Below are 17415 nucleotides of genomic sequence, written 5' to 3'. Positions count from 1 at the left end.
ATTCACTAAGTAAAGCTCAAGTTGAGCGTGTAAGGTTGCATGTCTTGTGGCAAACCTTGTACAGGTTGGTGCCTTTTTTTTCTGAGCTAAACAAAATATTGTTTATGTAATTTCATAATTGATACGAAACAAGCCACCTTTTGGTGATGAAATCAAACTATTGATTTGCTAATTCTTTAACCGCTTCTTTCCCATTTGTATAGCACAAGTGAAATAATGTTCGCTGAAGAGGTTGATCGAACAAGTAATTGCAGCTGCAGCACGTCAAGAGAGGCAACGCCTCCATTTTCTCGTTAGCCTTATTTAGGGTTTTGTTCATAGTTTTAATTTCAGTACGTTGAAAGGCCTAAGGTGTTGCAGCACCTCTTCCTCTTGAATCAACAAGATTATTATTTTATAACCTCTATATTTCTTTTGGGATGTCGATTATCGAGTGTATAATAAAACAAGAAATTTCTTGCAATTGAAACGTATGGCAAGATCAAAATTTCAAGTCAATCACACCGCAGACATAACATTACAAATACAAATAAATTATATCCTATTTATATGTATATGATACATGCACATAAGCACGGCAACATACATGAATATGCTTCAATAAAATAAAAGCAAACAGTGAAAAAGTTAGAAAGCGACTTGCACGAACTCAAATTAAGCATTATCATATAAACATAAGGACCCCAGTGGATGCATGGATTAGGTTTGACTTGCTGATGATCAAATGCATGTGACGTCATAATTAAGGAAAGCTGCTTGACAACTTGTTCCCCTGTAGTCGATATGCATGGTTAAGACTCCATCTAAATTATCTTAATTAAAGAGAGTATAGAATTAAAATAACACCCGAATCAAAATTATCTTAATTTTGGGGTGATGGCTTCCCTCGGGGATGAGACAGTGGCGCCGGTGGTTTGAGTTCTGCAGGGATTTTGGTTGTTGTTTGTTTTGCAACGTACGTATCAGGAAGTACTGCTTGTGGAACCTTGATTTCCACGGGTTTATTAGCTAAATGGCAATTGGCACATACAAGACGGCCAGTCACTTGTCGTGGATTTTCATAACCCTGTGCAAAAATGGGACATGCATTTGAAAGGGATGCCTAGGTTAGTATATATATCATGATCAATACGGAAATTGATCGAGTAATCTCTTTCTTTATCCAAGAAGAGGTATTTTTAGTTTGCCTGGTCCAATCATTAATCCCGAAAATTTCTACAATAAAATTAGGTAGGTCGCTAGTATAGTTCCCTGTCTATAATTTTGCTATTTACTTAAATATTAAATATAAATAATTTTACTTATAAGTCCGTGTGTAAGCTTCCCATAGTATCTTGAGTTGTAGTTTTTCTTTGGCTTAAGTTTTTTTACTCTCGTCTCTCTCTTTGTTTATTTAGTGTTTTGTGTTTTGTTTGAACTTATTCAATCGATCACAAATTGTAATTTCCCCTAATCTTTAATGAAGTTTACTTTCTGACAAAAAAAAAAAAAAAAAAAAAAAGAGAGTATAGAAGAAAAGCAAGCATGTGCAATAATTAATGTTCCAATCTACCAAGTAAAAAAAATTTCGATTTTGCATATTATGATTTTGTTACATAATCTCTGTCTCCCCACTAAAGTAAACGTAGCATATAATATAAATATTCTCTAAATTCTTTAATTGACATAATAAGTTCGGTGTGTATGCACTGTATGAAAAATGAGAATGAAGAACCATTATGCGTTTAGAATTTTGATCTTTCAATAGGTTTAATATGCCAAAATATTCGTGGATGACTGAGAACCATCGATCAAGTTGATCAAACGGTAAATTCAACTTAATCAATATTAATTTACACAATAAGAGAGAGATTATTAGTTATTTAAGCAATGGATGCATGATTATATGAGAATTTTCAAATGCAACACATCGAATGCCCTTAATCACTTTCACTACCCAAGTGGGGAGCACCATAAGAGGAGGGATTATTATTCCCCTTGGATATTAAAAAAGGTCAGCTTTCTCGTTGACTTGCCCCAGAAAGTCTGGCGAATTTTAGAGATATAGTAAAGGGAATCCTATACCCTCCCCACAAAGGGTTTTTATGAGGATTCTTTCTTTGTTATAATGCATCTCCACTCACTGCTATAGGAAGCCCTTCATTGCCCTCCCTCTCTCTCTCTCTCTCTCTCTCTCTCTCTGGTTCTCACTCAGTAGCTAGGGCAAGTTTGTAGTGTGAGGCATGCATGTGTGTCCTCAAAAGGAGGTGTGAAATGAAAAGGGGTCACTTTCCTGGTTCTTTGTTGATGTTCGTTTGTGGGGGAGAGGAATAACTTTTGCAATTCTAAAAAGCTACAGCATTTTAATTTTCTTTTAAAAGGTATATTATCTTGTGATATATAAAGTGGTGGGAATAGGGAACTCCACTCACCTCATTATATGATGGTTAACTCTTTTGATTATTTGGATTTAGTGTTTGGTGCTTGGATGCCTTAATTGGGTCCCTACTGTGTGCACTCTCAATTTCAGAAGCTGATCTATGAGGTGTCATGTCGTTAAGGTTCTTGTGATTGAGATAGAGCAAGATCTTGAGAGTGTAAATCTCATGTCGGAAAGTTAACAGACCTTGCATGTACAAGGAGTTGAACTACTTTCTATATTTTCAATTTTTTTTTTATGACAGTACCTCTGCTTTCTAAGTAAGAGAGAACAACTGGCCAAATGAAGATTCTTGATGCCTCAGCAGACCATTACCAAAAGCTTGAAATAATGGGGAGAATGGCAGATACAAATTCTCTGAGCACTCAGCTCTCCAACTCACATTTTCAAACTTCCAATAATCCCACTTCCCAATTTACTCTTAGAGAGATAGAGATGGAAGATTGTATTTGCATAGAGAGAACAAAGTTGTGTATGTGACTGTACTATACAACTATACTATTCCAAACATAATGTGAAGGGGAATATTTTGACCTAATTTCAGTTTTCAACCAAGGCCACATCCACTGGTAAACCTCATAAGGATTTAATGGTATATTTGAGGAATAAATAAATCCTCAAGAATCATACTTTCTTCCCCCCAAAATTATCCTACTACAACACCACCAACATAATTTCTCTTCACTTGTAAGTGAGAGGTCTTATATTCGATTCTCACAGTGAATTTGAATTACATTATTGCTAGTCTATTGAACTCGAAGTGAGACGGCGCCGTCTTATCCAACGCAACGATATGGCCCTCTATCATCTCTATCTGGTAGACTTGGAAAAGGGGCCCCAACTTTTTTCCAGAATTAGAGTTTGACCGCAGCTACCCCCTTTTTTTTCCGCACCAATCCTTATTTTTTACTATATATTTTGGGGGTATATAGCTTAGTTGGTAGAGCAAGGTTTAATCCACTTTCCCACCCTTTTAGTATAGATAATATCATTTGTTCAAAAAAAAAAAAAAAACACCACCAACATATTGCATATGTAACGTAATAAATAAATAAATTATTTTCCCTTTTTAAAACAATTATGCTCAACCAAAAGGCGTCTTAAGAAAATTTTACAACAGTATTTGTTTTTCTAATATAAACGATAGGAAAATGGCTTTCACACTATTTTCCCCTTCAATTTGAAACGATTATACGAAGTGAAAGAGAATTAAACATAGGTATGCCAAAATAAACTTGTGAGCATGAATCATTTCCCCAAACGATATTACGAGAGAAGAATCAATCAATACAAGGCCCCACTGCATGAATAGATGTTAAACGAATGTATATCATTTTAACACAAAAGGAAAATGCTAAGGGGATTCTTTTAAAATTAGGACTTCCCATGAAATATCTGTCATCTCATATTTTTTTTGTACTATGTTTTATAAATGAGAATTGACATTAAATTGAGAGATGACAGAATCCATAAAGAGTCTCACTTTCGAGAGAGTCCTCTTAACATTTCCCTAAGACAAATTACTCAGTCAACTCAGTACGTTGTCTTCCAAGAAGAGTATTTTCCAAGCACGAGTTTTCTCGAAGAACACATTCATGATGGTTGCCCATTGCCTACTATATTCTCGTGGATTCATTAACTAATGGTGGTTATAGCTATAGACTAATAAATTTCCAACTGCCAGTTTTTGACCATTGAATCGGGATGCCAATTCTAGAGGTTGATGATTTGCATGGTTCGTCGACCCGATGGTTTGTATGTTCTGAAACGCATATGATTATAAAAAACAGAAACGAGAACACCAAGATTATTAAGGTTTAAAACGACATATATCATCGTCATCACTAGTATATATATTACAAGTCTTGGACCTTTAGGGTTTAGAGACTTTGAATACATCGTTTTATGTGGGAAATTTGTTTTGGAACTTTAGGGTTTAGTATTAATATTACAAGTTTTGGAACTTTGAATGCATCGTTTTAGGTGGGAAATTTGTTTAAACAATTTATTTACTGCTCTGGGAAAGTTAAACATGCATAGTTTACTAATTTTTTATTTTGCATTTTTGTTTTAAGAAATCGACAGTCCAAGATGATTGTCTAGACATACCTAAACCTACTTTGGATCAGGGTCCTCTCCTAATCTAAGGATGAGGATCCTCATGACCAATAAATGTGGGCCGTCGGATGAAAATCCAACGGTTATAATTATTATAACTTTAAAGGGACCTTCTGTTTGTAGCCGTTGGATTTTCATCCAACGGACCACATCCCTTGATCATGAGAATCCTCATCCTTAGATTAGGAGAGGATCCTGGTCCACCTACTTTGTCCTGAAAAGTTTCTTTCTATTTCTTTCTTTTCGTCATCTTGTTATAATAAGAAGACAACATATAATTAAAAGAGATGTTGAGCGGACACTTCAGGAACTCTCTGTCAGTTCACAATTTAAATTAATTTTTATGTCAACATTATAAAATATTATGTAAATAATATGAAATGACAAAGAATCTATAAAGAGTCTCACTTATAAATGATTTCCATTAGCATTTCTCTTAAAAAATTATGAGGAGAAAGAAAAGAGAATGTAGTGGCAAATCAAGAATTTTTGCTCCCGGAGGCAAGGTGATGTTCACACACCATTATTTTGGCTGGTTGCTCTTGGCTACCTACCGTACCTAGTTCTCCTTGAGGCTTTTTTTTTTTTTTTTTTTTTTTTTCCCATATTTGGCCCCATGGTGCTTAAGGAAAACATGAAAGGAACATTAAATAATTTCATGTATAGCAAATGGTGGAGAGTTAGTGCAATTGTACACGCTTATGACATATTATATCATGCGTCTATTAACTTTTAAAACAGTAAATATCATTCTTATACATAAAAAAGTAAGTAAACATTCTTTCTTTTTATGTAAAAATTGCGAGTATTTAAAGCCCATTCGGTTGTAGAAATAATCTACAGAAAAATTAAACAATTTCTTTTTAAGTGAGGAAAATGAAACGATTTGGGAATATAACAGATTTCATTTGGGGAATATTTCAGAAATTTGTATGTAATATTCTTCCAATTTATATGATGTCTTTCTTTTAGTTAAATTTCATTCATAATTTGCTATTAAAGTCAAAGAGAAAAAAGCAAAATAAAAAGGAAAAGTAATGTAAAATACAGAAAAGAGAAATCCAACTCATGTGATGATAAGATCTAAGTCGTAATGTCAACAGGGTTGACATGGGAACCCACAAAACGACTGCTGTGATGATGTGCACGTGTGGCAAACTTATCATGATCATCATCTCATGTGGGAGGAAAATTAAAAAAAAAAAAAAATTCAAAAATTAAATTAAAAATTGAAATTGCATGATTAAAAAAATGGCACCATTTGACTCCATGGCCAACAATGATTCATCATGATGGTGCATAATAAGCTAGCATGGGGGCCATGGCCCCCAAACCCCATTATTCATGATACAAATTGATTCATACATTTTGTAATGGGGGTATTCTTTTTGTCATTAAATTATGATCCACCCAACATTTTAGTGTTATTTTATCACCCAAAGTAAAAGATATGTTTCAAGAGACCATGGAGAAAAAGAGGGATTTGACAACCAGCCACTATCCCTAAATATTGCTGCATATTTGCATAGTATTGTCATTACTTTATGCTTATATATAATATAGATAGAATGAAGGTTATCATCATTAATTTTATTCGGTTATGATACGTTATACAAATGAGGGAATATGTGCAGCTTTCACTCCGGGGATGCAAAAATTATCTATTAAATATGATAATATCTGCTAAACACTAACACAGTAATACATAGTATAAATATCAAGGTTCTAAAATGCGTTAAACACTAGTTTGTCGACCGACAAGAGTCTAGTGCCTAAGTGTCTAAGTGGCGACCTAGGCGGTTATTTTAATTTTAATTAAATTTATTATATAATGTATAAATAAAGGTCTACCTATTAAAAAAATACATAATTGTATTGCATTACATAAATTGCAAAATAGAATAACATATAAATTACAAAGTACTAGAACATATTCAAAACATGGAGAACAAGTATACAATGACTGTTTATCTAAGTATGCAACAAGTCTCTTATACTTTATTAAGAAAAATACAAAATAAGAGTTATATTTTTCTATCTAAGTGATAGTCACAATCTTGGGGGTGCCTAGGCGGTTCTAGGCAAGCTAGGAGGGTGCTTCGACAGGTCAAGACGCCATTTCTTATTTTTAAACGCTTAGAGATTAATCGTGGTAATGGTCAACCACCTAATGCTTAAGAAGAGTCTTCTAGAACACTGATAAATACCATCAAAATGCATTAATATATTTTTGTTCCAATAACTCTTTAAATTTCTTCTAATTGGCCACGAATACTATATTACCAACCAAAGCTGCTTGAATTGACAATGCAAGATAGAAGTGGGATTGGCAAGTTAGTGTAGTGTAGCCTGGAAAAGGAATGATCATGAGTACATGCAAGAATCATGGAGGACGGCTTTTTTGCTTTATTTGTCTACATACATGGAAACATATGTTAGATAACATTCCAAATCTACCGCACTTGAATTTGCTAAAGTTTTTTTATTACAAATAGTTCTTAAAATTGACCATCACCATCTATATGGTTTTTAAAATTGAAAATTAATTCATGTAGTGTCTGAAAATAGGTGTTGCAAATCAATATAGTTTTTCCGTCACAATTCTAGTAAAAAAATTCGTTAAATGTTGATGTAGGACATAAATGGGTCCCATAAAATTTACGGATTTTTATCACAAATGGTCTTTAAAATTGACTCACACCATTAGATGGTCCCTGAAATTGACCCACACCATCAAGATGATCCCTAAAATTGAAAATCAATTAATGTAGTCCTTGAAAATATGTGTCGCAAATTAATATGATCATTTCGCCACAATTCTGTAAAAAAAAAAATTTATTTGCTGATGTGGGTTTAATAATTAATTTAAAAAGTTATCTAAATACCTTTTGCACAATGGATTTTATTTATTTATTTTTTTCATTTTTTTATAATAGAACCTACTCCGAAGAGAGTTCCCTTCCATAAATACTCAAAAGTACAAGGCTTAACCAATGCCTAAGAGAGGGTTTGGAAATAGTTTTCAACCAACAATAGACGCACCTTGGTTATAACCTCATTATCTCAAGGTAGACATCGCCGTTCTTTGAGTCACCAAACCATATTAGGAAATCACCGAACAAGCTCTCCAAGATTAAGGTTGTGAGGATGTTGATCTACTAAATGTTGACGGTGATGTCCCAGAAGTCGTTGCCAATCAGCAAAGCCGTCACCAAAGATGATTTCGATTTAGGTTCAATTCGGTGAAGGGTGTCAAAGTGTATAAAGATGGATGTGTTGAGATTTATTTTAGAGAATAGACAGCGAAGAAGGTAGAGGAATGTGGAGTGGGATCAAAGGTGATTGTAGATTGGGTTTTTGGGTTCACAACTTTTTATTAACTATTAAATTATTAAACCTATTTGTAATTTTTTTAAATTTAATTAAACTTGTGTGATCCATTTATGTGTCACATAAGCACATAACAAAATTTTTGACAGAATTGTGACAAAATGACTAACGTTGCTTTGGGACACTTACTTGCGGGACTAATTTGATCAATTTTCAATTTCAGGGACCACTTTGATGTTACATGTCAATTTCATGGACCATTTTGATGCCGCAGATCAATTTCAATGACCATTTGTAGAAAAAAAAATGATTATGATACCCATTTATGTGCCACATCAGCACTTAACATAATTTTTTACAGAATTGTGACGGAATGACCACATTGATTTGTGACACTTATTTTCAGAGACTACATTGATTGATTTTTAATTTCAGGGACCATATCGATGGTGACGGTCAATTCTAGAGACCATTTGTGATAAAAACCTTTGCTAAATAAGGTAACACAATAGTTTTAGGACTTAGGCATCGAGAATTTTGTGTGTGTGTGTGTGTGTGTGTTGAAAACACAATTCAAACAAAAGATGTCACTTAATACTATGGTCTAGTGGTATTTCTCTTCACTTGTAAGTGAAAGGTCTTAGGTTCGATCCTCCCCAAAAACGAATTTAAACCACATTATTGCTAACCCATTGTGAGGCTAAGCTCACCTTCTACCCCTTAATGTAGATAATATCGATTGTTCAAAAAAAAAAAAAAAAATTCAAACAAAACACAGAGATATAAAAACATATTTATAAATGTTGAGAAAAAAAAAAACATGGTTATGGTGGGTAGACAATTTTTTTTTTTTTTTGGGGGCTAGTCATGAAATTAGTTAGGGTTTTCAGGTTTCAAAGGTTATTCTATATAAAGACGTATAAGTTAATTCTTTTACGAAATATAAGAGGCAATTTTTTACCGTGAAATATATTTCTCTTTTTCAGGAACCATCATTTTATTTTACCCCAAAAAAAAAAAATGAATTCTTTGTTTTTAATAAAAGACAAAGTTTGTGAATGAAAATTTGAGATTATTAAGGAATTTCAAAATGACAGAAATAGAAATGATAGAATTTTATTTTCTACAATTTGTGAATTTTATTGTTTGGTTAACCTAAAGAACAATTAAATTTGAATACATAACTTATTGTGTGTATACAGTCATTAATTAAATATAAATCAAAGATAATAGTTATGAAATGTGGTAGCTAGTAGTGGCGGCGACAACATGGATGATGGTGGGTGGTGGTGGTGGTGGCGGTAGTGATGGCAGTGGGTGGAGGTGGTGGCAATTGCAGGGGCCACAACGACATGTGGTGATGGTGGCAGCCGTTGTGGTGGTGTTAGGTGGTGGCCACTCATGGTCGAGTTTTTTTATTATTATTTATTATTATTTTTTTAACTCTCACTTATAGAAATTTGAAAATTACACATATTTACAAAGAATTTAAATTTGGGAATTTGAGGTCCCAAATTCCAAATTTTTTTCACGCGAAAATTCTAAATTTCTTTGTTTATGAATCCAAACACGAAAATTAATGCGTGTAAATCTATAAATTCTTATTTTTGTCCAAATTTCAAATTTATTTTCCTCCTCCAAACATAATATTAAAGTTGACTAAAGATACAACATTTAATTTTCCAAGTTACCCTTCTAGTCAAGTAAATACATATGTTAGGACTTTTAAGCTAGAGAAATGCTAAAATGGAATCTATTAAATTGGGAATCTCTATGGATTCCTTGTCATCTCACACTTTAAAGTTAATTTTCATGTCAATGTTATAAAATATTGTGCTAAAAATATGAGATGATAAATTTTTTATAGAAAGTCCCCTTTTTTTTCTTGTTATGCAGTGGAAAATAGAAGACATGGTTGTAAATGAGAAAAAAGAAAAGGAAAAAAAGAGAAAAAGAAAAGTTGTGGTTCAATAAATGATAATTCGATGAAAAATAAAGTGAGAGATAATACAAAAGCGCACCCAACTTTGCTCTATTCAATCAAAACGTGCTTTAACAATTAAGCGCTTTTAACTCCTATGCCTTTTACCGTTCTCTACAGCTTAAGCTTATTTACTACTTCAACCCACCAAAGTACCAAACCAAGGTCAACATCTTCTCAATAAACCCACACACCAAGAGCAAGCACAATCACTCTCTCTCTCTCTCTCTCTCTCTCTCATGGCGGCCACGGACGCCAACAAGAAGAAGACTAGTACAACTAAGACTCAGTTGCTCTGTTTTGACATTTAGCTTCACTTTTCTGCAAATATAATTCAACCCCAACTTTCCTTTTCTTCTAGTTTTCCCTCTAAACACCTCCATTAAACCTACCTCTCTCTCTCTCTCTCTCTCTCTCTAGTCTCTCTCTCGGTTTTCGTGTTCCATTTCAACTTTTGTTAAAGCCCACTACCTCTCTCTCATTCCAAGAACTCTCTCCCAGCTGGAGAAAAGACCAAAAAAGCAGCTTAATTTAAGCACTTTGAGATCTGGGGTTTGTGAGTTTTGCTTAAATTTTCAGTCTTTTTTGTGCTATCTCTTAAATATCTTTGAGCCTCAGCTCAAAGCACAGATTTTTGGTTCTGGGTTTTAATCTTTGAAACATTTCAAGTTAAAAAATGGGGAGCAAATGGAGGAAAGCAAAGCTTGCACTGGGGCTGAATCTGTGTGTGTATCTTCCCAAAACACTAGAGGATTCATCTCCCTCCTCTGTGGACTCGGCTGAGAGACTGTCTGATGCAGCCTTGCTTTCACCTGCCAATTGGGCCAATGGCTCCTCCAGGCCCACCACTCCAACCCCATCCTCTCATGGTTTGAAGCTCTCCAGAAGTGGAAGCAAATCCTCAAAGGTTTGTCTTTGATTTTCCTCCTTTGTTTGAGTTTATAACTGATGGGTTCTTATCAGTTTTAATTTATTCTGTTTGGATGCTGAGAAAATGAAGTTTCTGTGGATTCTTTGTGTTTGGTTTAGAAATTTTAGCTCAGCTAACCAAAATGGTTAATAATTTTGCTATGGTAGTTTAACATACTATATGGTGCTTAATTAACTCTTTTTTTGTTACTTTAATATTATTTTTCTGTGTTAATTTTGCTTAATTGACTTTTGTGCTGTGACTTGAAATTTAATTTATAGTTTGGTCCTAAACCAATGTTTGATATATATTACTTACTACATGAGCATTCACAGATCAGGTCTCAATTCTCTTGGCCTCAAAAGACATCAGGTCTTTGAGAAGAACACATTTAGCAGATTTTGAGGAGACAAATAAATCATTGAATGTGAATTTTAATGTTATGTTGTTTTCCTGTGTTTGAGGATGTGGGGTTAAATTTTAATGCACAAGTCACTTTCAGGACCATTCAGGACCATTCTTGTTTGCCTAAATGGTAAAAACCTTTCCTTTTCCTCCTTCCCATGGAGGGTAAAAAAAAAAGGAAAACATTTGCTGCCCTTATCTGTTGACTCATCATCTGCGAGCTTTCTGGCAGTAAATTTCATCAAGCAAGTTAAAAAAAGAGAGGGGAAAGTAGTCCCATAAAGCCATCTTATAATTTCCCTTTTGTTGGTTTCTCTGGCTCCTTTCAGAGCTCTGGTTTGATCCAACGGTTAAAAACCCCGAAGTATAGGATACTCCGGAGCACCGTAAAAAATAGAGCAAATTTTTAGGTTTAGTTATCTTTACATTGGGTTCCATGATAGATTTTTGATCCTTTTCCTAATATGCCCCTTGCATGTAGATCTAAGCTTGGATACCTAACCTTGACTTTTATCATCTTACCAGTAGATCTATCACTCTCTTTTATTTGTCTGTTTGTGATAATTCTACTCGCTTTGCCTCCCCTATGTTTAAAGGCATCTCACTTTGCCTACCCTATGTTTAAAGGCATCTCTTACCACACAGATGCCTACCCTATGTTTTAAAGGCATCTCTTACCACACAAAAATTCCTCCTTCCTTTTGTTGGCATGACTACTTTTAGTATCACAGTTGTTTTTGTACTTAGCACGTTGCTGTTGAATTGCTCAATGTATTAGAATCGTCACGCTGTGTTGATATATGATATTTTCTTTGAGATTGTTTTAAAGTTTTAATTTCCATGATGCCTGTGTGCGATAATGTGTATCGTTGGATGGATATGGCTTATTTATGCTTTCTTTCTTACACTTGTTTTATGTTTTCAGCAAACGTGTTCGATATGCTTAACCAAGATGAAACAAGGAGGTGGCCATGCTCTTTTCACTGCGGAATGCTCACATTCTTTTCATTTTCATTGCATCACATCGAACGTGAAACATGGCAATCAAATTTGCCCAGTTTGTAGGGCCAAGTGGAAAGAAATCCCAGTACAGGGTCCTAGTCTGGATCCTCCTCCTGGAAGGGCAGCTATTGGTCCGGTTGGTTGGCCCCAAAATGATGCTTTGATGACTGTGGTTCGCCGACTACCTCCTCCTCGAAGAGACTTGAGCCGACGGCACATCGTGCCACTGTATCAGGCACACGAGCCGGGTGTATTTAATGATGATGAAACCTTAGATCACCAACCTGTGTTTGATGAGAGAAGCTCTTGCAATAAAAATGGTGGAGACGACAATTTTGTTAGGACGGTAGAGATCAAAACATTCCCAGAGGTGACAGCTGTTTCAAAATCCAATTCTCACGACAATTTTACTGTTTTGGTGCATCTGAAAGCTGCTACTTCAGTTACAAGGCAAAATCCTAGCATAAATCTTTCCAGTTTGCCTCAGTTTTCACACAATCATCGTGCTCCAGTAGACCTAGTCACAGTGCTCGACACCAGTGGTAGCATGGCAGGAACCAAGCTTGCATTACTAAAACGGGCTATGGGGTTCGTAATACAGAATCTTGGCTCCAACGACAGACTCTCAGTTATTGCATTCTCTTCAACAGCACGTCGCCTCTTTCCCCTCCGCCGAATGACTGACACTGGACGGCAGCAGGCACTGCAAGCTGTTAACTCTCTGGTTGCAAATGGTGGGACCAACATTGCTGAGGGCTTAAGAAAAGGTGGCAAGGTATTGGAAGATCGAAGGGGAAAGAATCCTGTTGCCAGTATAATACTGTTGTCGGATGGGCAGGACACTTATACTGTCAGTGGCTCTGGGCCTAACCAATCTCAGCCAAATTATCAGTTGCTCCTCCCTTTGTCTATTCATCCCAGTGACAATACAGGCTTCCAGATTCCAGTGCATGCATTTGGATTCGGTGCAGATCATGATGCATCATCGATGCACTCGATTTCAGAGATATCTGGGGGAACATTTTCTTTCATTGAGACAGAAGCTGTAATCCAGGATGCATTTGCACAATGCATTGGTGGGCTTTTGAGTGTCGTGGTACAAGAGCTGCAGGTGGTAGTTGAGTGTGTGAACACAAGTCTCCGCCTTGGTTCAGTAAAAGCAGGAAGCTACCCAAGTCGTGTGATGGGTGATGGACGGAAGGGGGTTATTGATGTTGGAGATATGTATGCCGATGAAGAGAGGGATTTTCTGGTTTCAGTTAATGTCCCAACAGAGTCTTGTAGCAATCTCACATCGTTGATAAAGGTGAGATGCATTTACAAGGATCCCTTGAATAAAGAAACGGCAACAATAGAAAGTGAAGAAGTTAGAATTGAGAGACCTGATGTAGCTCAGCAAGCAGTAGTGTCAATAGAAGTGGACAGGCAACGTAATAGGCTCCAGGCAGCTGAGGCAATGGCTCAAGCACGAGGAGCGGCTGAGCTGGGAGACTTAACTGGTGCAGTTTCAACCCTTGAAAATTGTCGAAGGGTATTGTCAGAGACCGTGTCAGCAAAATCCCAGGACCGCCTGTGTGTAGCATTGGATGCTGAGCTCAAGGAAATGCAAGAGAGGATGGCAAGCAGGCATGTGTACGAGGCATCTGGCAGAGCATACATCCTTTCAGGATTGAGCTCACACTCATGGCAACGAGCGACAGCAAGAGGTGACTCCACCGATGGTTCAAGTCTTGTTCAGGCCTATCAAACCCCATCAATGGTTGAGATGCTTACTCGATCTCAAGCTATGTTGTTGGGCAGTCCATCAGCCCAGCGGCTTGTCCGACCATTTTATTCACAACCAAAGCCGAGGTAATCATAGAAGGTTGCTGTGTGCTCATCCTTTTGTCATTCAATTTTTATTGGGGAGAGGGAGATAAATTGAAGATACAAGGAGAGGTTTTTTTGGATGTGATTTGGCCTCCCGCGGCCTGCCTTCTATATGTAAATCAATAAAAAACGGAAAAAGAAAAACGAGGAGATGGTGAAAAAGGTATAATTGGGAAGGAAAGAAGAGAAGGGAGACTGGAAGAGTAGGGCTTAGGGTTTATAAGATCATGTATTTCTTGTGTTTTTTGTTGGGTGGTGTACATAAAGCAAATGGTTTTCTTCTCTATGAGAGATGGGGCAAAAAGTATGTAATTGTCAAAAATGGTATGTAATTACCCTCCTCTCAATTCATTTGACAAAGTTTTGTTCAATGCATGAGTAATTTTGTTTTGTGTTTTCGATCTACGTATTTACTTGACGATAGAATGTGAGATGTTCATCAACATAACGCCCCATCCACGGAAAATTGGATGTACGAGAGAATAAATTAGTATTGAACTCACCAATTACCATTCACGAGATTCGAACCTCAGACACTTACAAGTGAATGAAGTTACAAGGCCTTTCTTGGTTATCAATACTTCTTTCGAGTAAACAATGTTAACCCTCTTGATTCTCGACATTTACAGTGTTTCAATGACTTTGGGCAATTTATGTCCATCTTAGCTTCTCCAGTTGGGGCAGAATAATGGCGTGCGTAGATGCCGTCTGTTCCCGCCTTTGTAGCGTAGCCGTCAGCTTCCGACTGCAAGAAAGCACCTTTGTGGTAATATTTCTGCATGAACATCCACTTCTGCTTTGGTTGTGGTGCGGGTTTCAGGTTCGTCCTCTCCCACTCGCTCCTCTCTTCTTCCGTCATGTCTCCTCCTTCAACATCGCTTCCCGGTCCTCCCTGTCACTCTTGATCCGGACAATCTCTATTGCCTTCCAAGCTTCATACTCCTCTGCCTCGTTTACTTCATCATCACTATCAATGCCAGCAACAATGTTTGCTTCCTGATCCAAACCTTTATCCTTCCAGATCTCCTCAACCACAATCTGCTTTGTCTTTCTCTTCCTTTCCTCCAATTTCTTCTTCCTTGGCTCCTCAAGGGCCCATTCTTCGGCTTCAAGTTGCACACGCTCAGCAATAGTATGTCTCCCCAACTTTGGGAACAAACAACGGCTTCACCATCAACATGACACTAAGCTCTTCTTCCGATTCAGTATCATACTCAGATTTCTCCTCCTCTTCCTCGTCTTCTGACGGAAGCAGTGGAGCTTCATCTTCTTGCTCCCTTTGAAGCGACATCTTCTCCTTAATCCATTGTCTTCTTTCCTCCTTGGCATCTGCATCCTTTTTCTCCGCTTCCAACCTTGGTGCGTCATGGCTTCCTCTTCAGTTGTCGCAGCAATCTCAGCTTGCCGGAAACGCCTATGGTCAGCTCTAACATCCTCACGGTTATCTGTCCTGCTTTCAACCCAACGACGCAGCCTACGATCATCTTTCCTAACATTGTAAGAATGAGAACCCTGAGTGGGAGATTCTGCTGCCTTGAACATCCTAATATCCCCATCTTCGTCGGCCCCACCCGGGAGCTTTTCCGGGCCAATACCTTGTAACTTTCTTTGCCCAATTTTACCTCTGAGCTTATCCCTTACTGCAATCACAGTATCACTAACACCTGCTGTCACAGACATTCTATATTCTTCACTCCTTCAACTCCTACCAAGCAATGCTGGAGCCAAATTTCTTAATCCCGCACGAAAACAAGACAATTATACCGCGAAACAGGTAACAAAAATTCGTAAACCAGACGGAATAACAATCTCTGCAGAATATCTAGAGAGAGCAAAAAGAGAACAACCTACGGACAAAATTAAAATTCAGATGGAAATAGAGTAAAGCTAACAATTACGTGATGGATCGACGTTTGAATAATCGGAAAGAAGAAAAAGAAGAAATCCGGAATTGAAATCGAAAGCAATGCTTAAAGAGAAGGATGATTACAATTTATATATACGACTTGGAGTAATACAAATCCTTAACAACAATTAAAACCCTACATCCAGAGGGAATTAAAAACAGAAAGGGAGAGACAGAGTGTGAAGCTTGGAACGCAAGGCAATAGAGTTTCTGCTGTTTTTCTTTCCTTCAAGCGGAACCACGATACCAGTCCAACCTATAGACACAACCCCATCCCACCGGACACAAGACCGCCTGCTCGACCGCCTCGTGCTTTTGGTTTACTGAGGATAGATATATAATTTGCTTCATATCTCCGTGGGTGATTAGCCAGTTGGGTAGCAAAATATTACTTTCAGGCTACGGTACCGCGCCGGAGAGGATGTACCACTTGAAAAGTTTATGGAAAAATCATAAAATATTCAATTTGGCGTGCAAATGGCTAAACGAGGAGTCCGAATACCAAAGAAAAAATGATGCAGTGCACTTGAGAGAATGAAGCATCAAACATGGTGTTAAACTGTTAATTGCTTATTGATTTAGCGGAAAAACTTGAACAAATTCTTTCCAAGCACATAAACAAAACAAAACCACAAGTTAATACATTGCATTGAGGCCGAGGTATCATTTGCCTTCACTTGGGCGAGGAATCGGCTTGTAATCGTACTTGTTAATGTCCACCTTCTGCTGCAAAACCTGCAAAATCGAATTGGGTAAGTGCCAAAATCAATCAAAAAGCTCCCAAAAGCACTTTCTAAGTGCTTATGGCTTATGGCTTGTTGCAAAGCTTGTACCTTGAGCTCTTCCTCGAGCGATGTCTTCTTCGGCTTGTAGGCGTCGACGGGCCCCGTTCTGGAAAGTGCTTTTCGGGTCTCGATGATCTCCCACTCCTGATCGTCCTTCACCTTCGCGATGTCCTTGCTTCCTTGTATCATGTGACCGAGCCCCACCGCGCCGCACACGGTGAGCGAGATCATCGGAAGGCCGTATCGGATAAACGGATGTCTCCGCCCCCATCGCTTGTACGTCGATGATTTAATCGCAGCCGCGCCGGTTTTTGTTCTGCTGACGCTTGTCATCGCCGTGTTCATCTGGCCCCAAACGACTGCTAATTGAATTGGAAACGAACTGAATTGAACTGAATCGAATTTGGGATTTTAGGGTTTTGTTCTCTCTCTAGTCGGATCAGGAGGGGAAGAAAGAGTGAAGCCAACAGAGAAAGAAAGAGATAAAGAGAAGGATATTTTTCCGGCGACAAGGAGTGCGATGGCCGCCCCACAGCTGAGGGATGGATGGCTGAGTGGCTCAGAGAGAAAAAAAAGAGAGAAGGGGGGGGGGGGGGGGGGGGGGGGGGGGGGGGGGGGGTGTGTGTGTGTTGTGAGAAACGGGCCTGCGGGAAGGCTTCGATGGCTGTTCCGTTTTGGTTTTAATTTTTT

At 37.5% G+C, this 17415-nt stretch overlaps 2 protein-coding genes and 1 pseudogene across 2 annotated transcripts; 1 reads left to right on the top strand and 2 right to left on the bottom strand.

The window, feature by feature from the left end:
• Positions 1-10066: 10066 nt before the first annotated feature.
• LOC137720004 (E3 ubiquitin-protein ligase WAV3-like) lies at positions 10067-14407 on the top strand. The gene is made up of 2 exons (XM_068458994.1): positions 10067-10755; positions 12089-14407. The coding sequence occupies exons 1-2, from the start codon at positions 10525-10527 to the stop codon at positions 14018-14020; spliced, it is 2163 nt and encodes a 720-aa protein (XP_068315095.1). The 5' UTR covers positions 10067-10524; the 3' UTR covers positions 14021-14407.
• A 201-nt stretch (positions 14408-14608) lies between these two features.
• LOC137719739 (uncharacterized) lies at positions 14609-15821 on the bottom strand (annotated as a pseudogene).
• Positions 15822-16489: 668 nt separating this feature from the next.
• Positions 16490-17224, bottom strand: LOC137720979 (uncharacterized). The gene is made up of 2 exons (XM_068460107.1): positions 16774-17224; positions 16490-16675 (listed from the first exon to the last, which is right to left on the bottom strand). The coding sequence occupies exons 1-2, from the start codon at positions 17068-17070 to the stop codon at positions 16604-16606; spliced, it is 369 nt and encodes a 122-aa protein (XP_068316208.1). The 5' UTR covers positions 17071-17224; the 3' UTR covers positions 16490-16603.
• Positions 17225-17415: the final 191 nt, after the last annotated feature.

The sequence above is a fragment of the Pyrus communis genome, chromosome 16, assembly GCF_963583255.1.
Source record: "Pyrus communis chromosome 16, drPyrComm1.1, whole genome shotgun sequence".
Taxonomy (NCBI): Eukaryota; Viridiplantae; Streptophyta; class Magnoliopsida; order Rosales; family Rosaceae; genus Pyrus; species Pyrus communis.
This window is presented reverse-complemented; position numbering and strand designations above follow the sequence as displayed.

Coding starts and splice junctions, on each gene's coding strand:
- LOC137720004 (XM_068458994.1), top strand. CDS start 10,525: ATGGGGAGCAAATGGAGGAAAGCAAAGCTTGCACTGGGGCTGAATCTG. Junction 10,756..12,088: donor GTGGAAGCAAATCCTCAAAG/GTTTGTCTTTGA, acceptor TTATGTTTTCAG/CAAACGTGTTCGATATGCTT.
- LOC137720979 (XM_068460107.1), bottom strand. CDS start 17,070: ATGAACACGGCGATGACAAGCGTCAGCAGAACAAAAACCGGCGCGGCT. Junction 16,676..16,773: donor CGCTCGAGGAAGAGCTCAAG/GTACAAGCTTTG, acceptor TCGATTTTGCAG/GTTTTGCAGCAGAAGGTGGA.